This window comes from Pan troglodytes, chromosome 19, assembly GCF_028858775.2.
Source record: "Pan troglodytes isolate AG18354 chromosome 19, NHGRI_mPanTro3-v2.0_pri, whole genome shotgun sequence".
Classification (NCBI taxonomy): Eukaryota; Metazoa; Chordata; class Mammalia; order Primates; family Hominidae; genus Pan; species Pan troglodytes.
Genome location: NC_072417.2, coordinates 19,018,832 through 19,043,790, shown reverse-complemented (window position 1 = coordinate 19,043,790; position 24,959 = coordinate 19,018,832). Strand labels below are relative to the sequence as shown.

At 46.9% G+C, this 24,959-nt stretch overlaps 1 protein-coding gene across 2 annotated transcripts in view; it reads left to right on the top strand.

The window, feature by feature from the left end:
- The window catches only part of IGF2BP1 (insulin like growth factor 2 mRNA binding protein 1), a 52,155-nt gene extending 43,944 nt beyond the window's left edge, over positions 1-8,211 (top strand). The window contains exons 10-16 of one of the 2 annotated variants that reach the window (XM_016931503.4): positions 666-801; positions 1,853-1,975; positions 2,395-2,511; positions 3,416-3,490; positions 4,315-4,446; positions 4,685-4,798; positions 7,773-8,211. In XM_016931503.4, coding sequence (XP_016786992.1) covers positions 666-801; positions 1,853-1,975; positions 2,395-2,511; positions 3,416-3,490; positions 4,315-4,446; positions 4,685-4,798; positions 7,773-7,865 — 790 coding nt within the window. In that variant the 3' untranslated portion in view covers positions 7,866-8,211. Of the gene's footprint in view, positions 1-665; positions 802-1,852; positions 1,976-2,391; positions 2,512-3,415; positions 3,491-4,314; positions 4,447-4,684; positions 4,799-7,772 lie in introns of both variants that reach the window. The other variant, XM_016931502.4, reaches the window with a different exon arrangement.
- The last annotated feature ends 16,748 nt before the right edge of the window (positions 8,212-24,959 follow it).

Genomic DNA, 24,959 nt, shown 5'->3' with positions numbered 1-24,959 from the left:
TTGACATGTGCGCTTTTAAAATGGGTGCTCTTTCTGCCTCTTGAAGAAAAACAGTCGAAGTGGTAAAGAGCATTTAAAAAATCCCTGTAAGGACTGGATCTGCCCATTCCCACTGCCATATGGGGCAGGGGTGTTGTAAGGTGCTGCCTCTACAGTCCACGTCCAACCACTTCACAGCCCTCTTTCCCTGTGGCTCGTGGACAGCCTGCAGCTAGGAGCCAGGGACTCAGGGCTTTAGGCTTGTCTGTCACTGTGAGAAGTGACCTTGGCCCTTTTCTGTCTGTGGTGGGCTGCTCCTGCAAGCAGTGTGCTTCGTTTCATCAGAGACTAACCTGTGGGCAAAGTAATTGCTCTTGTCCAAAAAGGTATAGGACATGGATTATGTAGAATCAATGGGGAAACTTGGAGGCACAACCATAATCTGAGATTGGATCCATTGCTAACAGAGGAGTTTGAGTTAGGTGTTGGCATCTCCCTCCATCTTACTCCCTGCCCTGGTTACAAACTGGGAACACCAAAGACTGGGGTTGCAGAGTTATTTGCCAGAAGTTGAATAGGCTGCAGAAATGGTGGGCCTGTGACTCAGCTGGCCTCTCGTCTTTGTTACTGCCGGGGCCTGGTCCTGGCCTGCCAGTGAAAGGACACAACTCTGCTCTTTCTGCCAGGTTGCAAGACCTTACCCTTTACAACCCTGAGAGGACCATCACTGTGAAGGGGGCCATCGAGAATTGTTGCAGGGCCGAGCAGGAAATAATGAAGAAAGTTCGGGAGGCCTATGAGAATGATGTGGCTGCCATGAGCGTGAGTGCTGGGTAGTACCCTCTGCTTATCCTTTCCTGAGTCTTAGCAACAGCAACTTGTGGGGTGCAGGGTGATGGACATGTGCCCTGTGCCGTGTGGCCTTGGAGCTTTAGTTGATGCTTTTGGACTTCGACTATCAGAAATAGTATTTAAATAGTATTTAATTAGCAAGGATTCTTCACCTGGTTCCTAGAGTAGGGGTCCAATCTTGGGCTTTGAGTCCTGTGATTCCAAGTATGTGTACAATTTGTGTTTGTGTGCACTTTATTGAAATGAGGGGGTCCATCGTTTTCATCTGATTTTTATTTTATTTTTTTGAGACAGGGTCTTGGTCTGTTGCCCAGGTTGGAGCACAATGGCGCAATCATAGCTTACTGCAGCTTTGACCCCCTGGGCTCAAGGGATACTCCTGCTTCAGCCTCCCAAGTACCTAGGAGACTACAGGTGTACACCACCATGCCCAGCTAATTTTTAAAAATTTGATTTTTTGGAAACAGGGTCTTGCTGTGTCACCCAGGTTGGTCTAGAACTCCTGGGCTCAAGCGATTCTCCTACCTTGGCCTCCCAAAGTACTAGGATTATAAGCATGAGCCACTGCACACAACTCATCTGATTTTTAAAGGAGACTTGGGGTTGGGGTACAGGACCAAAAATGTTTAGAACCAGAGTCCTAGAAGTCCAATGGAGCTCTGTCTCCACGCCTTTTTCTCATATAGGGGGATTATAGTACAGTGTCATGGGTCTATCGTCTGTCTCCAGCAGTGTGAACAGCCAGAGAGGAAGGACTCCTGAGGGTGTACAACTGTTCGGCATTTCTGGTTGCAATTGCTAGCCGTTAGTCCAGTGAGAACATCATATCACTTAAAATTGCACACCCGAAGTGTGTAGGTGAGAGTGTATGAAAAGCACAGAATAGGCTTTTGTGGAAAAGTATGTAATTCATGTTTTTGGCCCACTTGCCTCTGGGGCTACTCGCCTTTTATACAGCGGGGGTCACACACAAGCCCCTGTCAGGGTGTGCTGACTCTTCCTCCTCACCTTTCTTCCCCAGCTGCAGTCTCACCTGATCCCTGGCCTGAACCTGGCTGCTGTAGGTCTTTTCCCAGCCTCATCCAGCGCAGTCCCGCCGCCTCCCAGCAGCGTTACTGGGGCTGCTCCCTATAGCTCCTTTATGGTAGGTGGAAGATCTTATTACACGGGATCCCTGGGCCCATATGTGGCCTCCCTTAAGGGGGACTCAGCATGCTCTGGGAGTTGGATGCTTGGCAAGTTTGCAGGGAGAGGGAAGGAAGGTCTCAGAGGCATCCCTCCTCTCCAGTGCTCCTAGCCACTGGCTCTGAGGCTCCCAAATGTCTGCCTAGAATGCTCCCGGGGCATAGACAGCACTGTTCCCTTACTCTCTCCTGGCCTCTTCCCTTTAGCCCCGCTGGGCATAGGAAGAGCTAAAGAGCTCACAGCATCCCTTGGCAGCCCAGGGTGGCGGTTTGGTGCCTGTACTCCTTCCTCCTTGAGGATGCAAGGCAGGGGAGTGGAGGGTTTCTGGGCCGTGCTACTTGGGCCCCCTGGTAACAACGCCTCCTATCCTGGCAGCAGGCTCCCGAGCAGGAGATGGTGCAGGTGTTTATCCCCGCCCAGGCAGTGGGCGCCATCATCGGCAAGAAGGGGCAGCACATCAAACAGCTCTCCCGGTTTGCCAGCGCCTCCATCAAGGTGATCTGCTCTGTGGGTCTTCCTGTTTCTGGAAAGGGAGGGGGCTCTGCTTTTATCACTCTGCACTTTCTCCCATATTCCCCCTACTCATTTGAGAATTCTGTGTGTCATATGAGGGACCTTTCCCCCATGGAATCGAAGTCCTCTTTGTTTTTGACCTTGCTTGGTCCCCATGGGATGGCTTCAGTGCTTCTGGGTTTTCAGGCTGGGCAGGGGCAGGGTTATAACATAGAAAGAGAACTTAGGTTCTAACACAAACTGATGGGTTCAAATCCAAGATCCATCTCATCACCCCTTCCCCCAATACAGTATATGATCTGAGCCTCACTTTCCTCGTCAGTACAATATTATGAGGCTACGCAGCCAAAGCCCTTCGCTCACATACTAACACCAAGTAAGTGTTAGTTGTCTGTCACCTTCCCTGGCCAAGGTCCAGGGGAGAGAGAAGGGAGAATCTGTCATAGTGAAACAAGGATGCTGTTAGAGTTTCACAAACCTAAATCCAGTTGCTTTAGTTGTCTTAAGAGCTTTGAGCAAAAACCTTGATTGTTCTCCAGTGGAGGTGCAGTCACTGCCCTCTATCCGTTGGTCATTTCATTTGTGTCCTTGCCTGTTGGCAAAACTCCACTGAAACCTCTCTGGGAGATTGGTAGGTGGAGGGGGCAGGAGGCCCTACTTAGAAAGTGTCATTGAAGCCAATCCTTCTAACTGACCACCTCTGCCCTCCTAATAATTCTGGTGTGAAGGCGTAATGATGTGGGCTTCAGGGTCTTTGTTCTTCCTCCCCTAAGTCTTCAGAATGGGTAGTTGGGAGTAAGGGTGCTAGAAGGGGAACTGGATGAAGTGGACGTGGTGGGGGTCTTCCCATAGAGGGTCCCTCATTGACTAGCTTTTTGCTTTTTAGATTGCACCACCCGAAACACCTGACTCCAAAGTTCGTATGGTTATCATCACTGGACCGCCAGAGGCCCAATTCAAGGTTTTGGTCTTTATTGTTTTCCAAGCTGAACATGGAGGAATTGAGGTTGGATATTTCCCCTGAGGTAGGAAAAAGGCTGGGTCAGTTTCCCATTAGCCGTCAAGTCCTCATCACATCTTTAAGCCTTCCATGCAGGATAAAGGGCTGCAGAGCTATTTTCAAATTGACATCAAACTGGATTTCTGTTGACTTCGTCTTCCCTTTTTAAGGTCCGCAGAAGAAGATGGGAAGGAAAGAAGTCTGAGGGCATCTTATTTGCACTCTGCTGTCATTTCTAAGGAAGGCCTTTAATGCCAAATTCTCATCTTTTATGTCCCCACTAAATCTTAAGATTCTTGAACTTCTGATCAGACAGCCAAAAAATGAACCATCAGTTAGCTTAACCTAACATATGTGAGGATAGAGGACTGGGACAGCTCTCTGGGCCACTGGAGAGTCAGACAGGCCTGCCCTCTGTGTGACTTGATTAGTTGCCATTCAGGGCCTTGAAATGCTGGTCAGTGCCACGTCCAGACTCCATAGGTCTGATTTGTAGCTTGTGAATTAGATTCCTCTGGGAACTATTTTTTCCCTTGGGAAGTGTTTATTCAGTTACTCATAACTCATAATCTCCACCCAGGGTCTCCAGTATGATAGCTAAACAGAAGGAATGCTGACAAGCTGCCCACCTGAGCCTTGCCCTTCACCTGCCTTAGATGGTTAGCCCGCCTAGGATGGGGAGGGCCTGTGGGCCAGAAAATATGGGCTGGAGCTTCCTTTTTCCCACTTTTCTCTTTTGTCACAGATATATGAACCACTGATTAACAATTACCTCCTCTTCTCAGGCTCAGGGAAGAATCTATGGCAAACTCAAGGAGGAGAACTTCTTTGGTCCCAAGGAGGAAGTGAAGCTGGAGACCCACATACGTGTGCCAGCATCAGCAGCTGGCCGGGTCATTGGCAAAGGTGGAAAAACGGTGAGCTGTGAGGGCCAGGTTGAAAGCCCTGGGCCTTGGTCTCCAATCTCAGCAGCTCTCTCTGGTCTCCTGTACTGCTCAACCTCAGGACTCCTGATTTGCTCATTTACTTGATTCTACTCCCCAAGCTCAGGTCCTGACTCTTCCAGGTTCTCCCCACTAGTCACCCTGGCTCCTCCCTCCAACCCCACCCATGCTTTCTTGATGGCACCCTGAGCTCCTCTCTGGCCACCCCCAGGTGAACGAGTTGCAGAATTTGACGGCAGCTGAGGTGGTAGTACCAAGAGACCAGACCCCTGATGAGAACGACCAGGTCATCGTGAAAATCATCGGACATTTCTATGCCAGTCAGGTACATATGGTGCTCCCCCATTGCGGGAGGGCTGCAGGAGCCCAGGGAGCAGAGAAGCAGAGACTCTAGAGGTTGACCTTCATGACCTTGACAAGTCCTGGGGCCTCAGCCACATCTGCCTGCCTCTAGGCTAGGTTATTGCCCTCTTTCAGGTGCAGAAGTGGGATGTGTAGATGACATATTACCTCTTATTACTCTCTAGGGAAAGTGATTTGACAAGTTTAATGTACATATATTGTGTATAACATTATATATATAAATAACGTATATATGAATATATATTATATGTAAATATATATATATATGTTCTACGTTAGTCCCTCCCTAACCCCTTTCTGCACTGGTTATGAAAGAAGATTAGTTTTGTTCATGGAATAATGATAACAGTACTAACACCCTGGATTGATGGCATTTTTGAAATGTAGTCCCTCTGCCTTTCGCAGAATGGCTGTTCTCTCCCTGGTTTCTGCTCTTCCACCCTCCCATTCCTTTCCCAGAACTCATCATTGCCGTTCAGCACTCGGACAGGCTCCAGAGCATGGAAGGGAAGGCCAATATCAGGTTCAAATTTTGCTGAACCTCAGCAAGGCAAGCAAACAGGTGGTTGGCAGCTAATGGTGTTTTCCTAAAGTCTTAAATCCATCATTGTTAGAACTGGAAAGGAACTTTGGAGACTGTTGATTACAGTTCCTACAATTCATAGAAGATATCCAGATCTTAGCAGGCTTGTGGTCTGCTGGGGCTGCTAGAGCAATTGGGGCAAACTGGCTCTTGGTTTTTTGGCTTCCAGTGCCCGTATAGGATAGCATCAAGTATGAAGGTTTTGGATCCAGGGAGCTTTGACCTCAAACTTCACATACATAGCCTTTCTGCTATGTGACCTTGGATAAGTAACTTTCTCTGATAACCCTTTGAGAAGTATTAACAAGAGGCTTTAGTTACATCTCAAGTGTATATATATATAAAATAACAAAAAAGTATTAATAAGAGCCATAATAATAATAATATCTAAGATTTATCGATGCCTTTGATATACCCAGCACTGTTTTATGTGGCTTATGTATATTAACTCATTTAATTCCCACAACAATTTCATTGTATAAATGAAGCTTAAGAGGGTAAATGTGAATCTTTAATTCAGCGTTTTTTTTTTTAAAGAGAGTAAATGATACATCCAAAGATGCATAAAGCCAGGATATATTAATATTAAACACTGAAGCAATTTTAGCTGATCAGAATGAGAATTAAATGAAAAGCTATGTAAAACATCAAGCCAGGGTTGATGGAGTTGGACCTCTTATTGACTTACACATTATTTTCCCAACCTAGATCAACTTCCTCCTTTTTTTTTTTTGTGACAGGGTCTCGCTCTGCCATCCAGGCTGGAGGGCAGTGGTGTGACCACAGCTCACTGCAGCCTCTACCTCCCAGGCTCAAGTGATCCTCCCACCTCAGGCCCCCCAAGTAGCTGGGACTACAGGCAGGTACCACCACGCTCAGCTCATTTTTGTATTTTTTTGTAGTGATGAGGTTTCACCATGTGGCCCAGGCTGGTTTCAAACGCCTAGGCTCAAGTGATGTCACTGCTTCAGCCTCCCAAAGTGCTGGGATTACAGGCATGAGCCACAATGCCCAGCCTCAGCTTCCTCTTTAACCAGGAAAGGAAGCACTCATTTATGGAAAGGAGACATTCTGGTCTTCATTCTATGAAGTGAATCCCATTTTGCAGTTGATTTCCTTTATAAAACTTTATTCTTAGGGAAGAACCTTTTAAGAAGGAAATAATAAAAGATTGGGTATTTTGTCCGTTTTTACAGTGAAGCTTATGTATTTATGCTTTTTGACTAACCCATATCTGGACTTTATTTTTTATTTTTACTTTTTTTTTTTTTTGAGATGGAGTCTCGCTGTGTTGTCCAGGGTGGGGTGCAGTGGCACAATCTTAGTTCACTGCAACTTCCGCCTCCCCTGTTCTAGTGATTCTCCTGCCTCAGCCACTCAAGTAGCTGGGATTACAGGCGCACGTCACCACGCTCGGCTAATTTTTGTATTTTTAATAAAGATGGGGTTTCACTGTGTTGGCCAGGCTGCTCTCGAACTCCTGACCTCAGGTGATTCACCCGCCTCAGCTCCCCAAAGCGCTAGGATTACAGGCATGAGCCACCGTGCACCTGGCCATATCTAGACATATTATTCCTTTTCCTGGGGTATTAAAATGAAGCGTGGATTTGTGATGATGTCTCCTAAGTTACGACCCTCTACAACAGGAGTCCCCAAACCCCGGGCCACGGACTGGTACCGGGCCACACAGCAGGAGGTGAGCGGCAGACGAGTGGGCATTACCTCCTGAGCCCCGCTTCCTGTCAGATCAGGGCGGCATTAGATTCTCATGGGAGGGCTAACCCTGTTGTGAAGTGCTCGAGGGATGCGCAGTGCATGTGAAGGATCTAGGTTGCACACTCCTTATGAGAATCTACTGCATGCTGATTTGAGGTTTCATCCTGAAACCACTTCCCCACCCCCACCTCCATCCGTGGAAGAAAAATTGTTTTCCATGAAACCAGTTCCTGGTGCCAGAACAGTTGGGGACCACTGCTCTGCAATATGTGGTATATTTCTGCCTAGAAACTCTAGGCATTCTGTTTTGCGTTTGGTAATGTTTATCAACTTTGTCAAGTTTTAAATTCTGATGAATGGATTGATACTACTGTTTCTCCTTCCTTCAAGTCCCCCAACCCCATCTCCCACTTAACACCCACCACGTTTGCTGTATTTTCCAGGGGATACTCAGGCTCCACTGGAGGCAAAGAAATGTAAGGTCACCCCAACCCTCATTCTTCCTCTTTATCTTTCTTCTGAGTCCTGTGTGACCTGTTCTGTTTATTGCCTGTGTCTGGACCTGATGACCTCTCTTCCGTGGAAGGCTGTCTCCTTGGAGGTCTCACACCCACCCTCTTGCCTGTTCTTGCTGCAGATGGCTCAACGGAAGATCCGAGACATCCTGGCCCAGGTTAAGCAGCAGCATCAGAAGGGACAGAGTAACCAGGCCCAGGCACGGAGGAAGTGACCAGCCCCTCCCTGTCCCTTCGAGTCCAGGACAACAACGGGCAGAAATCGAGAGTGTGCTCTCCCCGGCAGGCCTGAGAATGAGTGGGAATCCGGGACACCTGGGCCGGGCTGTAGATCAGGTTTGCCCACTTGATTGAGAAAGATGTTCCAGTGAGGAACCCTGATCTCTCAGCCCCAAACACCCACCCAATTGGCCCAACACTGTCTGCCCCTCGGGGTGTCAGAAATTCTAGCGCAAGGCACTTTTAAACGTGGATTGTTTAAAGAAGCTCTCCAGGCCCCACCAAGAGGGTGGATCACACCTCAGTGGGAAGAAAAATAAAATTTCCTTCAGGTTTTAAAAACATGCAGAGAGGTGTTTTAATCAGCCTTAAAGGATGGTTCATTTCTTGACCTTAATGTTTTTCCAATCTTCTTCCCCCTACTTGGGTAATTGATTAAAATACCTCCATTTACGGCCTCTTTCTATATTTACACTGATTTTTTTATCTTTATTGCTACCAGAAAAAAATGCGAACGAATGCATTGCTTTGCTTACGGTATTGACTCAAGGGAAAAGAACTGTCAGTATCTGTAGATTAATTGCAATCACTCCCTAACCAATAGGTACAATACGGAATGAAGAAGAGGGGAAAGTGGGGAGAAAGATGGTTAAAATACATAATAATCCACGTTTAAAAGGAGCGCACTTGTGGCTGATCTATGCCAGATCACCATCTTCAAATTGGCACAACTGAAATTTCCCCACTCTGTTGGGGCTTCCCCACCACATTCATGTCCCTCTCCCGTGTAGGTTTCACATTATGTCCAGGTGCACATAGGTGGTATTGAATGCTCAGCAGGGTAGGGGCTGACCACTGTCCCTGATTCCCATCGTTCTCAGGCGGATTTTATATTTTTTTAAAGTCTATTTTAATGATTGGATATGAGCACTGGGAAGGGGACGCTAACTCCCCTTGATAAAGTCTCGGTTCCATGGAGGACTTGAGTGGCCCCAAAGGCTGCCACGGTGCCCTCACCCCACCCCATGTGCTCCCATAAGGGCTGGTACCTAGAGGCAGGGGTTGTGGGGCACTCCCAGCCACGGCACTATTACCTTGGTGGTGGGACTTGGAACCCAACCCTGAGCTCCCGATAAAGCTAAAGTCCATCATCTGGTAAATTCAGTAAATTGGAGAGTACTTGCTTCTGTTTGTATCTGAGAGGAATGTTTAACTGACAGCTTCTGTCTCCATGAATCATTATCAGCATGATGAAAGGTGTGTCTAAAAAACAATTCAGAATACCAGCAGTATTGTACAGCAAGGGGTAAATAAGCTTAATTTATTAATTTACCAGGCTTAATAAGATCCCATGGAGTGTTTAGCCCTTGTGGGAGACAGAAGCCATCAGTTAAATGAGGTTAGGCCTCTCCTCCTAATATACTGATTGACAATGCATATTAGCCAGGTAATGCACTTTAGCTACCCTGGACAATGCTATCAAGTGTGCTGGGAAGGGAGGAAGGCCTCTCTACATATGGAAAAGCCCATGCGTGGAGTTCCCCTCCTTTCAACATTGCAACAACAGTAACAACAAGACAACCGCAACATGTGGGCGTAGTCAGGCAATGCTGTGTGCGAAGTAAACTACCTCAAGGTATGAAGTTACCTCAGCAATTATTTTCCTTTTTGTTCCCCCCAACCCCATTAAAAAAAATTTTTTTTTGATTTTTGTTTTTTTGCGGCTTGCTGATATTTTATATAAAAAAGAAAAGCAAAGCAAAAGAGAAGCTGATAGTCTTGAATATTTTATTTTTTTAATGAAAAGAAAAAACAAGAAAGTTATGTTTCATAATTTCTTACAACATGAGCCAGTAACCCTTTAGGAACTCTCTATGGAGAACAGGCCTGGTGGGAAAGGCTTTGGGGGCTGCCCCCTTAGGAGGAGGCTAGTGCTAAGAGGGAAGGCCCAGGTTTGAGAGAGCCCAGAGGGGCAGAGCCCAGAGCCTTGTTTGGCCCTGATCTCTGACTTCTAGAGCCCCAGCTGCTGGCGGCTGCTGGAATATCCTACCTGATAGGATTAAAAGGCCTAGCGGAGCTGGGGGCTCTCAGTGGTTAAACAATGCCCAACAACCAACCACCTGGCCCTTGGTCTCCTCTCTCTTTCCTCCTTTGGTTAAACAGCATCTCAGCCAGCTTTTCCCACCAGTGGTGCTGTTGAGATATTTTAAAATATTGCCTCCGTTTTATCGAGGAGAGAAATAATAACTAAAAAATATACCCTTTTAAAAAACCTATATTTCTCCGTCTAAAAATATGGGAGCTGAGATTCCGTTCGTGGAAAAAAGACAAGGCCACCCTCTCGCCCTCAGAGAGGTCCACCTGGTTTAGTCATTGCAATGCTTTTCATTTTTTTTTTTTTTTTTGTTATTGTTTCATTTCAATTCCGTCTTGCTATTCTTCCTAATCTATATCCATAGATCTAAGGGGCAAACAGATACTAGTTAACTGCCCCCACCTCTGTCTCCCTGTCTTCTTTAGATCGGTCTGATTGATTTTAAAAGTGGACCCAAACTTACGGAATTCTTGATTTAGGGTGGCTGGTGGCAAGGAGGGGCAGGGGATATGGGGACGTGACTGGGACAGGTTCCTGCCTTATCATTTTCTCCCTAGGACATTCCCTTGTAGCCCCCAGAATTGTCTGGCCCAAATTGAATAGAAGCAGAAAAACATTTAGGGATAACATCAGGCCAGTAGAATTAAGCCTCTCCACCTGTCCCAACCATAAAAAGGGTCTCCCAGCTTTCCATCTCTGGCTCTATATGCTTTATCCCAAAACAAAGCAGATAACGTTCAGACGTCGGCCATTTAGTAATTTAAAGCGAATTTCCAGCAGCAAGCATGCTTTGATATCTGGTTCAGACTATCATCAGGAAGAAAAAAAAATCCCACAGTACCTGAAATGTGATTGTTGCAGTGTTCAGTTTCCTTGGGGGCCTGCTCCCTTCACACCTTGAGCCCAAGTCCTTTTCCGTTGGCTGATTCAGCTCCCAGAAGAGACCAGGAAGTGTGTGGCAAGGGACTGGAAAACTTCACTTGCTTGGATTAGGCAAGGCTCCACTCATTGTTGATATTTGCCCAGCAGGAAAATCATGTAAGTTATACCACCAGAAAGCAAAAGGAGCATGGTTTGGTGATTAAGGTTTAGTGGGATGAAGGACCTGTCTCGGTGGGCCGGGCCCTCTTGTGCCCCGTAGGCTAGGTCTTAGGGCAACTCCTTGCCCTCCTGCTCAGCACCTCCATTTCCCCATCGTTGGTGAGATAACAAGCTATCGCGAAAAGCACTTGGGAGATTTGGATGATTTGAGAAGAGTGACTTAAAAAAAATGCTTCTGTGCTCTAAGATATATATGTGTGTGTGTGTGCTACATATATATTTTTAAGAAAGGACCATCTCTTTAGGATATATTTTTAAATTCTTTGAAACACATAACCAAAATGGTTTGATTCACTGACTGACTTTGAAGCTGCATCTGCCAGTTACACCCCAAATGGCTTTAATCCCCTCTCGGGTCTGGTTGCCTTTTGCAGTTTGGGTTGTGGACTCAGCTCCTGTGAGGGGTCTGGTTAGGAGAGAGCCATTTTTAAGAACAGGGAGTTTTATAGCCCTTTTCTACTTTCCTCCCCTCCTCCCAGTCCTTATCAATCTTTTTTCCTTTTTCCTGACCCCCTCCTTCTGGAGGCAGTTGGGAGCTATCCTTGTTTATGCCTCACTATTGGCAGAAAAGACCCCATTTAAAACCCAGAGAACACTGGAGGGGGATGCTCTAGTTGGTTCTGTGTCCATTTTCCTCTGTGCCAAAGACAGACAGAGGCTGAGAGAGGCTGTTCCTGAATCAAAGCAATAGCCAGCTTTCGACACATACCTGGCTGTCTGAGGAGGAAGGCCTCCTGGAAACTGGGAGCTAAGGGCGAGGCCCTTCCCTTCAGAGGCTCCTGGGGGATTAGGGTGTGGTGTTTGCCAAGCCGAGGGGTAGGGAGCCGAGAAATTGGTCTGTCGGCTCCTGGTTGCACTTTGGGGAAGGAGAGGAAGTTTGGGGCTCCAGGTAGCTCCCTGTTGTGGGACTGCTCTGTCCCCTGCCCCTACTGCAGAGATAGCACTGCTGAGTTCCCTTCAGGCCTGGCAGACGGGCAGTGAGGAGGGGCCTCAGTTAGCTCTCAAGGGTGCCTTCCCCTCCTCCCAACCCAGACATACCCTCTGCCAAACTGGGAACCAGCAGTGCTAGTAACTACCTCACAGAGCCCCAGAGGGCCTGCTTGAGCCTTCTTGCTCCACAGGAGAAGCTGGTGCCTCTAGGCAACCCCTTCCTCCCACCTCTCATCAGGGGTGGGGGTTCTCCTTTCTTTCCCCTGAAGTGTTTATGGGGAGATCCTAGTGGCTTTGCCATTCAAACCACTCGACTGTTTGCCTGTTTCTTGAAAACCAGTAGAAGGGAAACAGCACAGCCTGTCACAGTAATTGCAGGAAGATTGAAGAAAAATCCTCATCAATGCCAGGGGACATAAAAGCCATTTCCCTTCCAAATACTCGACAATTTAGATGCAGAACATTTCTCTATATTCAGACTTAGAGTAACACCAGCTGAAAACTGCAGTTTCTTTCCTTTGGATACATAAGGCTTCTCTATCGGGGTACGGGACAGGGAGGAGGCCTCATGTCTGAAGGGGGATTTAGGGGCGAGAGCCCCAGCCCTGACCCTCGGTCCTGTGCACCGCTTTGGGGCACAGTCTGATGGCGCCTTTGCTGGTGCCTTAGTATGGTTGACTCCGGATGGACAAAAGAAAAAAAATTTTTTTTCTTGAATGAAATAGCAGGAAGCTCCTCGGGAGCATGTGTTTTGATTAACCGCAGGTGATGGATGCTACGAGTATAAATGGATTAACTACCTCAATCCTTACAGTAAGATTGGAACTAAGGGCAGGGACTCATGCATAAGGGTATGAATCCCAGCCAGGACAAGTGAGTTGAGGCTTGTGCCACAAAAGGTTTGTCCTTGGGGAACAGGCAGGCCTGCCAGGATCCCCCCCATATCGATTGGGCTGGGAGGGCTGGCCGTGAGGTCCCCACTTTCTGCTTTCCTTGCCCATGTGTCACCCCTTTGGCCTCCAGCTTGTCCCTCTCTCACTTTCTATAGCTTTGTTGGACCAGATGGTGAGGAAAGGAATGGCCTCTTCCCTTCTAGAGGGGGCTGGCTGGAGTGAGACCTGGGGCTTGGCCTGGAACCCACCACACAGCCCCAAAGTCAGGAAGCCTGGGGAAACCAGAGCTGAGACCTCTTCAACAGGGTTTCTTTGAGATCCTACACCTCCATTGGGCCCTTTTTCAGTCTTCAATGGGGGCCCAGTTGGCTCTAGAAGGAGAAGAGGTGAAGCAGGATCCTTTGCCCTGGGGGAGTCTGAGGGCGCGGTCCTTGGACTCATTCAGGCCGTCTTTGTAGTTGGGGGAGTTCCACTGGGCGATCCCAGCCCCTCCCCACCCACCCTCTAATGGACCTCCTCATAGAAGCCCCATTTCACTTTTGTTTTATCTACCTCTTAGCAAAACAATAGATAAATTAGGTAGTGGCAACTCCACTTGCTTAGGTTAGGGGGGGAAAAAGATTTCTTTTTCCAAAGGAAAAAAATATTACCTTGAGAATACTTTCCAAAAAATAAAATTAAAAAAAAAAAAACCAAAAAAAAAAATTTTTTTTTTTTTTAAAGGGAGACATTTTCCAGTGACCACTGGATTGTTTTAATTTCCCAAGCTTTTTTTTCCCCCATAAATAAGTTCACTCTGGCGATTTTCTTCACTTGTTTGAGATAACGTGCTAGCTATTCTAACAGGTAACAGCTTTCACAGTCTGCCCTTGGCCTGTCTCACCCCATCCCCCACCCTATTCCTGCCAGTGAGTCCTTCCTGTGCTTCTCTCCCTTCTCCCCTCCCAGCCAGCTGACTTCAGTCACCCCTGTCCCCCCTCCCCTGCCAATAAGCCCCCCCAGGAATAAAGGCTTTGTTTTGGGGATGCTTAAATCTTGACTGGCACTTCCCGGCTGTGGGGGCTGGGGAGCCACTTGTAACATTTCTGTGCAGATTTTATGTTAGCCACTGCTATGTAAAAGCACGTTCAAAATGAATTTCAGCAGATTATGTGTTACCATAATGAATAAACGTCCTCTATCACCATTTGGAGTCTCCCTTTTCTCCAGGATCTTGATCCTGGTCCCCAAAACCAGAGTGAATCAAAAGAGCTTCCTCCCCTGAGGCAAAGTGGATTTGTAAGCAGTTCTGAAACATCACTTACTCAGAAGAGGGAAAGATGTATTTTGATGAGTGCAAATCGGGAAGAGCTGGAGGCCTACTGCTTGGGACAGTTTTGTTTTGTTTTTTTAAATATGAGTGCTAGCTTATTCTGTAATTGCGGCAACTTTGAAAATTGTATTTTACTGGAAATCTGCCAGCCATCACCACCCGATTTTGATTGTATCCTTCCTCCCATCCTTTAATCTGTTCATTGCTTTGGGGGAGGTGGGGCAGCTGGCTCACACGTTGGAGTTTGTTCTTTGATGGATGAACGAACACTCCAGTTTTCTTTCCCGTGAAGGTTGTTTCAGCCACAAACCACTTCATTTTGCTGTTTCAATTTCAAAATAAAAGGAAACTTATATTGAAAGACAAGTATGTCTGTGTCTCAGGGTTTTTGGGTCTGGGAGCTGAGATGCTCAGCCTCAGCATGGGAGCCCTGGTTCTCAGGGACCTGAGTCATCCAAATGCAAAGTAGGCATTTTTCTTAAATGTACAGAAGAGTGGTTTTTAAATGGTGCCCTGCTCTTATTAGCTTTGCATATTGGGAGGGGGGCAGGTCAGGTGTTTGGAATGAGGGCTCCAGCATTAAAGAAGATGTTGGGACATCACTGCAGAGAAGTAGCTGTCCAAGAAGTGACGAGGGTGTGTCACTCTTCCTAACACCTACCCTAAGAAAAAAATATGTAAGTGACTTGTGTTTCTGGGTTTCCTGTAAAGGGAAAGGTCTATTCTGACCCTGCCCTCTCCATTTTTTTTTCCCCCAATTTGGGGTTTTTCATTTGTTTGTTTGTTTTTTGAGGGTATCACTCTGTCACCCAGGCTGGAGTGCACTGGTGTGATTTTGGCTCACTGCAACCTCCACCTCCCGGTTCAAGTGATTTCTCCTGCCTCAGCCTCCCAAGTAGCTGAGACTACAGGCATGTGTCACCATGCCTGGCAATTTTTTTTTTTTTTTTTTTTTTAGACAGACTCGCTGTGTCACCCAGGCTGTGGAGTGCAGTGGTGCGATCTTGGCTGGCTGCGGCCTTCACCTCCTGGGTTCAAGAGATTCTCCTGCCTCAGCCTCCCGAGTACCTGGGACTACAGGCACCTGCCACCATGCCTGGCTAATTTTTGTATTTTTAGTAGAGATGGGGTTTCGCCATATTGGCCAGGCTGGTCTTGAACTCCTGACCTTGTGATCCGCCCGCCTTGGCCTCCTAAAGTGCTGGGATTATAGGCGTGAGCCACCGTGCCTGGCCACCTGGCTAATTTTTTTTTTTTTTTTTTTTTTTTTGTGGAATGAGTTTTCGCCATGTTGGCCAGTCTGATCTCAAAACTCCTGGCCTCAAGTGATCCACCTGCCTTGGCTTCCCAAAATGCTGGGATTACAGGTGTGAGCCACCACGCCTGCCCTAAATAAATATTTTAATAACATGATTAAGATACTCTAATTCAAATCATCAGTCCAAATATACTTCCTGCTGACTACTGAACTGATCCATTAAGATCAAGAACAAAACCCCAAAGATACTACATAACTATATTTTGAAGTTTATGGGCAGGACAATATAGTAAGATACTAAATGGAAAAAAAGAAGTATTAATATAAAAAGCATAGTCATTATTTGCAATTAATACTGCATTTTCAGGAAGTCCAAAAAGTTACAACTTTTTTTTTTTTTTTGAGATGGAGTTTCGTTCTTGTGCAGGTGGGAGTGCAATGGCGCTATCTCGGCTCACCACAACGTCTCCCTCCTGGGTTCAAGTGATTCTGCCTCAGCCTCCCAAGTAGCTGGGATTACAGGCAACTGCCAATATGCCTAGCTAATTTTTGTATTTTTAGTAGAGACGGGGTTTCACCATGTTGGTCAGGCTGGTCTTGAACCCCTGACCTCAGGTGATCCACCCACCTCGGCCTCCCAAAGTGCTGAGATTACAGGTGTGAGCCACCGTATCCAGCCCTTAATAAACTTATAATTAATACAAGTTAGTAAAGGGGTCACTTAAATATAAATATCCTAAAGAAAAACAAGGCCAGGCGTAGTGGCTCACGCCTGTAATCCCAGCACTTTGGGAGGCCAAGGTGGGCGGATCACCTGAGGTAGGGAGTTCGAGACCAGCCTGACAAACATGGAGAAACCCCCGTCTCTACTAAAAATACAAAATCAGCCAGGCGTGGTGGTGCATGCCTGTAATCCCAGCTACTCAGGAGGCTGAGGCAGGAGAATCACTTGAACTGGGAGGCGGAGGTTGCAGTGAGCTGAGATCGCACCATTGCACTCCAACTTGGGCACAAGATGGAGAATGTTTCAAAAAACCAAACACACACAACAACAACAACAACAGTTTAAAAAGTTATAAGTGGTTTGCCGGGCGCGGTGACTCAGGCCTGTAATCCCAGCACTTTGGGAGGCTGAGGCGGGCGGATCACGAGGTCAGGAGATCCAGACCATCCTGGCTGACACGGTGAAACCCCGTCTCTACCAAAAACACAAAAAACAGCTGGGTGTGGTGGCGGGCGCCTGTAGTCCCAGCTACCTGGGAGGCTGAGGTAGGAGAATGGCATGAACCGGAGGACGGAGCTTGCAGTGAGCCAAGACTGCACCACCGCATTACAGCCTGGGCAACAGAGAGAGACTATGTCTCAAAAAAAGAAAAAGTTATAAGTGGGTCAGGCACAGTGGATCATGCCTGTAATCTCAGCACTTTGGGAGACAGAGGCAGTGGGTCATCTGAGGTCAGGAGTTTGAGACCAGCCTGGCCAACATGGTGAAACCTCATCTCTACCAAAAATGCAAAAATTAGCCGGGTGTGGTGGTGTGCGCCTGTAGTCCCAGCTACTCTGGAGGCTGAGGCAGGAGAATCACTTGAACCAGGGGGGCAGAAGTTGCAGTGAGCCAAGATCAAGCCAGTGTACTCTAGCCTAGGTGACAGAGCAAGTCTCCATTAAAAAAAAAAAAAAAAAAAAAAGAATTAGAAGACCACAGCAATGAAATCTCCCAGAATAAAAACAGAGCAGAAGAGCAAAGTAATACAAAATAGAAAAGAAGACCTAAGAAATACAAAGGCTAGTTGTAGAAGTGCTAACATCCAGACGCTTGTGTTAAGAGAGAGAGAAATAGAGGGGGAAATATTAAAGAAAAACAATAGAGATTAATTTCTGAGAATTCAAAAACTTGTCAAACCTCAGATTAAAAGGGCCCATAGCTTGCCAAAGCCGACAGAGTTGGAAAATCTCACACCTACATATATTCTAGTGATATTTAAGTAGATCAAAGCCAAAGAGAAAATTCTAAGCAAATTGCTTATAAAGAAATAAGAGGCCGGGCGCGGTGGCTTACACCTGTAATCCCAGCGGGAGGCTGAGGTGGGTGTATCACAAGGTCAGGAGTTCAAGACCAGCCTGGCCAATATGGTGAAACCCCGTCTCTACTAAAAATACAAAAGCCAGGTGTGGTGGCGGGTGCCTGTAGTCCAAGCTACTCAGGAGGCAGGAGAACCGCTTGAACCGGAGAGGCAGAGGTTGCAGTGAGTTGAGATCGTGCCATTGCACTCCAGCCTGGGCAACAGAGCGAGACTCCGTCTCAAAAAAAAAAAAAAAAAAAAAGAAGTAAGAATCAGGCTGAGCACGGTGGCTCACACCTGTAATCCCAGCACTTTGGGAGGGTGAGGCGGGCGGATCACGAGGTCAGGAGTTTGAGACGAGCCTGGCCAATATGGTGAAACCCCGTCTCTACTAAAAATACAAAAATAAGCTGGGCATGGTGGTGGGCACCTGTAGTCCCAGCTACTCGGGAGGCTGAGGCAGGAGAATCTTTTGAACCCGAAAGGCAGAGGTTGCAGTGAGCTGAGATTGCGCCACTGCACTCCAGCCTGGGAGACAGAGTGAGACTCTGTCTCAAAAAAAAAAAAAAAAAAAGAAATGAGAACCAGACCAGTATTATATTTTTTAACAGCAATACTAGGTACAAGAAGATATTGGAGAAGTAAAGAAGTTTTAAAAATATTGAAGCACAATAACTTAAAAATCTAGATTTTTTACATCCAGCCAAACTACTTAAATATAGGTGCCTGATAGTAAGATCCCCAGGAATGCAAGGCTTCAGAAATTTTGTCCTGCAAGGTGTTACAAGCAAATAAGCAGTTTTGGACAAAATATTTTAAAAAGAGGTGAGACAAGACAAGACAAGGAGATACTGCAAGAGATATATGAGAGTTTGTTGTCTTAACAGAATTAACTGAGACCAAACATGAAATAAAAGTTTTATCCATTATAATCCAGAAATAAAGAGGTAAGTCTAGAAATATTAGCACCATGAAGCTGGAGGAAGCAACCAAGGGGTGTGTGAGTGTGCTGATGATGGAGATATATAGATAGCTTTTTTTTTTTTTTTTTTTTTTTTGAGACAGTGTCTCTCTGCCGCTCGGGCTGGAGTGCAGTGGCACGATCTAGGCTCACTGCAATCTCTGCCTCCTGGGCTCAGGTGATCCTCTCATCTCAGCCTCCTTAGTAGCTGGGACTACAGGAGCGTGTCCGGTTTTTTTTTTTTTAAATAAGGGATTTAGAAAGCAAATGAAAAGAGGTCAGCTATTTGGAATGGAAAAGCAAGGCAGAGGGTAACAGGAGGCCTGAGATGGAACCTGGGGGTGATAGGAAGGGCACGGTGGCCAGCCTCTGGTTTTTGTTGAAATGTCACCTGAGAGCTCAGAGACACCTTCTATGACCATCAAGGGGTCTTGCAACCTCTTTCCCAAACTCAACATGCTCTCTCCCCTTTTTCAGCTTTAATTTTTCTCTACAGAAAATTCTCTAATTGGCCAGGCGTGGTGGCTCATGCCTGTAATCCCAGCACTTTGGGAGGCCGAGGGGGGGCAGATCACGAGGTCAGGAGATCGAGACCATCCTGGATAACACAGTGAAACCCCGTCTCTACTAAAAATACAAAAAAATTAGCCGGGTGTGGTGGCACGCACCTGTAGTTCCAGCTACTTGGGAGGCCGAGGCAGGAGAATTGCTTGAACCCGGGAGGTGGAGGTTGCAGTGAGCTGAGATCGTGCTACTGTACTCCAGCCTGGGTGACACAGCAAGACTCCGTCTCAAAAAAAAAAAAAAAAAAAGAAAATTCTCTAATTTACCACTATCTGACATACTGTATACTTTCCTTATTTAATCTGTACTTCATTATATATTTATTTTACCTTTTGAATTTAAGTATAGCACACATACAGAAAAGTGCACAAATCATAAGTGAATTAATCAAGGAATTCGCAAACTGAAAATGTACCCCTATCACCAACACCCAGATGAAGAAAGAGGACATCACCAGCACCCCTGAAAGCCCCTCATGCTCATCTCTTTCCCGTCTCCACCAAAGCCACCATTCTGGCTTCTAACTTATTTGCTCTCTGCCATCCCTCTAGAATCTAACCTCCATGCAGGCAGGGATCTTTGTTCTGTTCGTTCTATTTTCTAGTAGGGGAATAACTCTGCCATGGCACCATGGCGACCTTGCATGTATTCATGCAGGCAAAGGCTTGAGACACAGCCTCCCTGAGTTTTGGCAGAATGCCTTGTGATCCTCCCAGAACACGAGGGGACTGCGGGCTTGTAAAGGGCTACTATGAGGTCATCTCCCACCTGCCTCTCTCTCCCAGAAGACTGTCATGAAACTGTTTTTCATGACTCCTGGATTCTGATTACTCAGTCTGCCCCATCCCTTCCTCAGAGTAGAACGTAGGATACCAAACCACAGAGCTGCAGCCTCAGCTTGGCTCCTCCTCAGTAGGGTGTTCCATACTTCGTGGGACAGGATCATGGGAGCATGCCTGCTTTGGCTTTTCCTTCTTTTCACCACTGGTGTAAGTACTAACGTGTCAAATCTAAGAGTGACTCGTATCTTTTTTTTTTCTGAGATGGGTTCTTGCTCTGTCACCTAGGCTGGAGTGCAATGGCAGGATCTCGGCTCACTGCAACATCTGCCTCCTGGGTTCAAGCAATTCTCCTGCCTCAACCTCCCAAGTAGGTGGGATTACAGGCGCCCACCACCGCGCCCGGCTAATTTTTGTATTTTTGTAGAGACGGGGTTTCACCATGTTGGCCAGGCTGGTCTTGAACTCCTGACCTCATGATCCGCCTGCCTCGGCCTCCCAAAGTGTTGGGATTACAGGCATCAACCACCGCGCCCGGCCTCATTGTATCTTTACTGGTCAAATCAGTCAGATCTTGGTCTTGCCTCATCTTGTACTCAGGAGTTTGACAAATTTGCCACCCAGTGGGGGGGGACTGTAAAGTTACAGTGCCCTTAAGAGACAACTTGAAGCTGAGTGTGGTGGGTCACACCTGTAATCCCAGCTAGAGCAGGAGGATGGCTCGAGCTCAGGAGTAGAGATCTTGTCTCTACTTTATAAAATTAAAAAAAAAAAAAAAAAAGATGACTTGAGGCTTCGTGAGATAATATAAGGGGATGATTTGTGTGCCCCACTATCTGCTAGCATGGCCTTCACCTGAGTGGCAGGTGAGAAAGAAGGAGTAGGATCTTCCCACTCTCCTACTTGTTCAGGGGCTGCATGGATCCAGTTAGGGGATGGGATTCCAGGGAGCTGGCAGCTCATGCCACCTGTTGATAAACATTGGGAGGCAGGCCAGGGTGGTGGCTCACACCTGTCATCCCTGCACTTTGAGAGGCTGAGGAGGAAGATCACTTGAGCCCAGGAGTTCAAGGCCAGTCTGGGCACCATAGTGAGACCTTGTCTCTACAAAAATTAAAAAGATTAGGCCGGGCGTGGTGGCTCACCCCTGTAATCCGAGCACTTTGGGAGGCCGAGGCAGGTGGATCACGAGGTCAGGAGATCGAGACCATCCTGGCTAACATGGTGAAACCCCGACTCTACTAAAAATACAAAAAATTAGCCGGGCGTGGTGGTGGGCGCCTGTAGTCCCACCTACTCGGGAGGCTGAGGCAGGAGAATGGTGTGAACCCGGGAGGCGGAGCTTGCAGTGAGCCGAGATCATGCCACTGCACTCCAGCCTGGGTGACAAAGCAAGACTCTGTCTCAAAAATAAATAAATAAATAAATAAATAAAATAAAGAAGATTAGTTGGGCATGGCGGTGCATGGCTATAGTCCCAGCTACTCAGGAGGCTGAGGTGGGGAGGATTCCTTGAGCCCGAGGGTCAAGGCTACAGCTACCATTGTGTCACTGCACTCCAGCCTGGGTGACAGAGGGAGACTCTGTCTCAAAAAATGAAATAAAAAAATAAAATAAAATAAAATAAACCCCCAAAAATATATTGGATCCACATTGGGAGGTCCAGCGGCTAGAGGTAGGATTGGTGCCCAGGTGTTGAAAGTGAGTTGGAGGCTGAGTTAGTGGTCACTTAAAACCAAAAGTAGTGCAAAGCTGTGCTCCCTAGTGCAAATTACTCTGTGTGCTTCTAGCTACTGCATAACTCCTGCAGTACCTGTGTTAAAAGTCCTTGGTCTGTGTTTCTGTAAAAAAACTGCCTAACATATTAGGCAAAAAACTTGCAGTGAAGAGGGCAGAGAAGAGGATAAAGTGACTTTGCAAATGAGACTCCAGCCCATTCACTGTAATGAACTATTGTAAAAATGTGTCATTGCTGCTGAAATGTGTTACAAGTTTGAATTGTTTTTTTTTTCTTTTTCCTGCCCCTTGCAGAGCAGGGCTATAGGCAGTGTGCCCAGAGTAGCTACATGTTTGGATTTTGAATGTGCATAAAGTGTTGGAAAATTCTTCTGGTGTCCAAAATTTTCACTCTATAATGATGTCTTGCTGACTGGCAAGTTAAAGTTCTCATTCTTAGTGGCCTTGGCTGCCTGCCAGTGGGAGCAACCCCGACCCATAAGCCCCAATAAAACTCAGGACCTCCTTGCCAAGTAAAGTATTTTAAAACAATGTAGGTGGATTTACAACACTGAATTTCTCTGGCAGTCAAGGAGAAACTTCTGTCTTTTACAAAGTAAGAAACTCTATGTTCCTGATACAGAACTTGTAACTCAGCAAAAGTTGGCCAAAGAAGGCCTATTTGTCTTGCTGTAATACAGGCTTTATTAGTTTCCTAAGGTGGTTGTAACAGGTTACTACAAAATGTGTGGCTGAAAACAATAGTTGTGGAGGCCAGAGGTCCAAAATCAAGGTGTCAGTAGAGTGAATTCCTTTTGGAGGCCCTAGAAGATAATCCACCCCAGGCCTCTCTCCTCGCAATCCTTGGTATTCATTGACTTGTAGACACATCACTTCACTCCACCTGCATCTTCACATGGCTTTCTTCCTTGTGTCTGTCTTTCTCTTATAAAGACACTCATTGTTGGATTTAGGGCCCAGTCTAATCCAGGATGATCTCAACCCCAAATCTTTACCTTGATTATATCTGCAAGAACACTTATTCCAAATAAAGTGTTGGACTTATTCCAAGTCACATTCTAAGGTCCCCAGTAGGCCTATCTTTTGGGGGACACCATTTAACCCATGACAGAGGTCATACTACAAGGAGCTTTGGGCGACCTGCTCCTGACAGGTTGGCAACATTGGATTTTTAACCCTTTCCTCCTGGAGGAAATAAGATCACAATGCCCTTTTGTAGAAAGACAGGTGATATCAGCAGGCCAACCAGCTAGGTATGGATCAGGACGCTTGGATGGTAGTGACCTGCATGCTGAAGCATTTAGTGACAAGGGGGACAAGTGGCACTTGCCTGTTGCCCTGAAAAAGTTAATGGTTTGCATTGGTGGTTGGACTTAGAGATAATGGGAAAAGGGCCCCATAAAGCTATGAAAAGCACATTGTGATTGTTGTTCAAGGCCCTTTAGGACTACTGGGAAAGCAAAACTGCTTCTCTCTGACTGGTAACCATGACCACAGATGAGACGCTCCCTGGTCATCAAGAGCAGTCAGTTATGCAGAGATGCACTGAGGTCCACTTTTGCAATGAGTGTGAAAGGAGGAATGTTAGAGAGAGGGTTGAGACTGGAGAGGTTGCTTCCTGGGCTATAGATTAGGAAGCCACACAGGTTGTGCTATTTGAGGAGTAGAAATCACTTGGTTGCCTAATGACAAACCCCAAGCTCCAGGCCAGCCTGGCCACCTCCACCTTGCCGATGACACGAACGTGGAGGAAGAACATGTAAAGACCAATCAGGAAACCCCATCTCTACTAAAAATACAAAACATTAGCTGGGCCATGGTGGCACACAACTGTAATCCCAGCTAGTTGGGAGCCTGAGGCAGGCGGATCATGAGGTCAGGAGTTCAAGACCAGCCTGACCAACATGGTGAAACCCTGTCTCTACTAAAAATAGAAAAATTAACAGGTTGTGGTGGTGCGTGCCTGTAATCCCAGCTACTCAGGAGGCTGAGGCAGGAGAACTGCTTGAACCCGGGAGGCGGAGGTTGCAGTGAGCTGAGACCATGCCACTGCACTCCAGCCTGGCCAACAGAGTGAGACTCTGTCTCAACAAAAAAAAAAAAAAAAAAAAAGAAGAGACAATTTGAGGCTGGGCATAGTGGCTCATGCCTGTAATCCCAACACTTTGGGAGGCCAAGGCAGGCAGATCACTTGAGCCCAGGAGTTAAAGACCAGCCTTGGTAAAACGCTGTCTCTACAAAAATACAAAAATTACATGGGCGTGGTGGCATGCACCTGTAGTCCCAGCTACTTGGGAGGCTGAGATGGGAGGATTGCTTGAGCCTGGGAGGTTGAGGCTGCAGTGATCCATGATCATGCCATTGTACTCCAGCCTGGGTGACAGAGCAAGACCTTGTTTCTAAAAAAAAAAAAAAAAAATTGAAAATAGGAGTGTGAGAGAATGAACTTCTGCTGTTTAAACCACGCAGTGTGTGGTATTTTGTGGCAGGCCTCGCAAACTAATGTAGGAACCACGTGGGCTGATCCTCAGAGAACAATGCTGGAAACTCTTGAAGGAAAACTGTCAGCCTTAAGACCTCCAGCAAACAAAAAGGAGGCACAGCATCTAATGGGACTGTTTGGGTATGGGAGGCAGCTCCTACCTCCCATGGGGACCTTGCTCAACCGATTTCATAAGATCTCTCACAAGGCAGCCACCTTTGAATGGCACCCTGACCAATGACAGGCCCTAGAAACTATTCAACAAGTTGTATAGACTTCTGCTCAGGCCATCAGCCCTAATGAGCTATTTGAACTACACGTGTCAGTGACTGACAATTATGCAGACTGGAGACTGGCAAAAGGCACCCTGGGGTTTTGGTACAGTATGTGGCTGACGCTGCCACCCAGTATATTTCATTTGAGAGGCAATTACTGGCTTGTTACTGGACATCACTGATGGGCAGACACTGAGAGACTAACAAATCAACACAGGTGGTGTCAGGCGCTGCCAGCCCTATCATTGGATGCATCAGAAATGAGAACGCCAACATGTGGGTGCTGCCCAGCAATCATTCATGATTAAGTGCAAGCGGCATATCTGGGAAAGAAGTAAACTGAGCATTAGTGGTGCCCCACAGCAACATGAAAAAGTGGCCAGTCACACTCCGATGTGGCTACCCCAGATGCCGGTCTATGTTGGCGTCTTGGGCTTCCTGGGGGCTTTGGTACACGAGGTTCCTGAAGATGCCTGGGCCTGGCTCATGGATGGATCCACTTACTTAATGGCTGATGGAGTGTCCTGGACCACTACTGCTGGGCAGCCCCAAAGAAAACAGTTTCAAACTGCATGGGCAAGAGAATTCGGCTCAATGGGCAGAGTGGTAGGCTGTGGCACTTGTCCTTGTTAACATGACG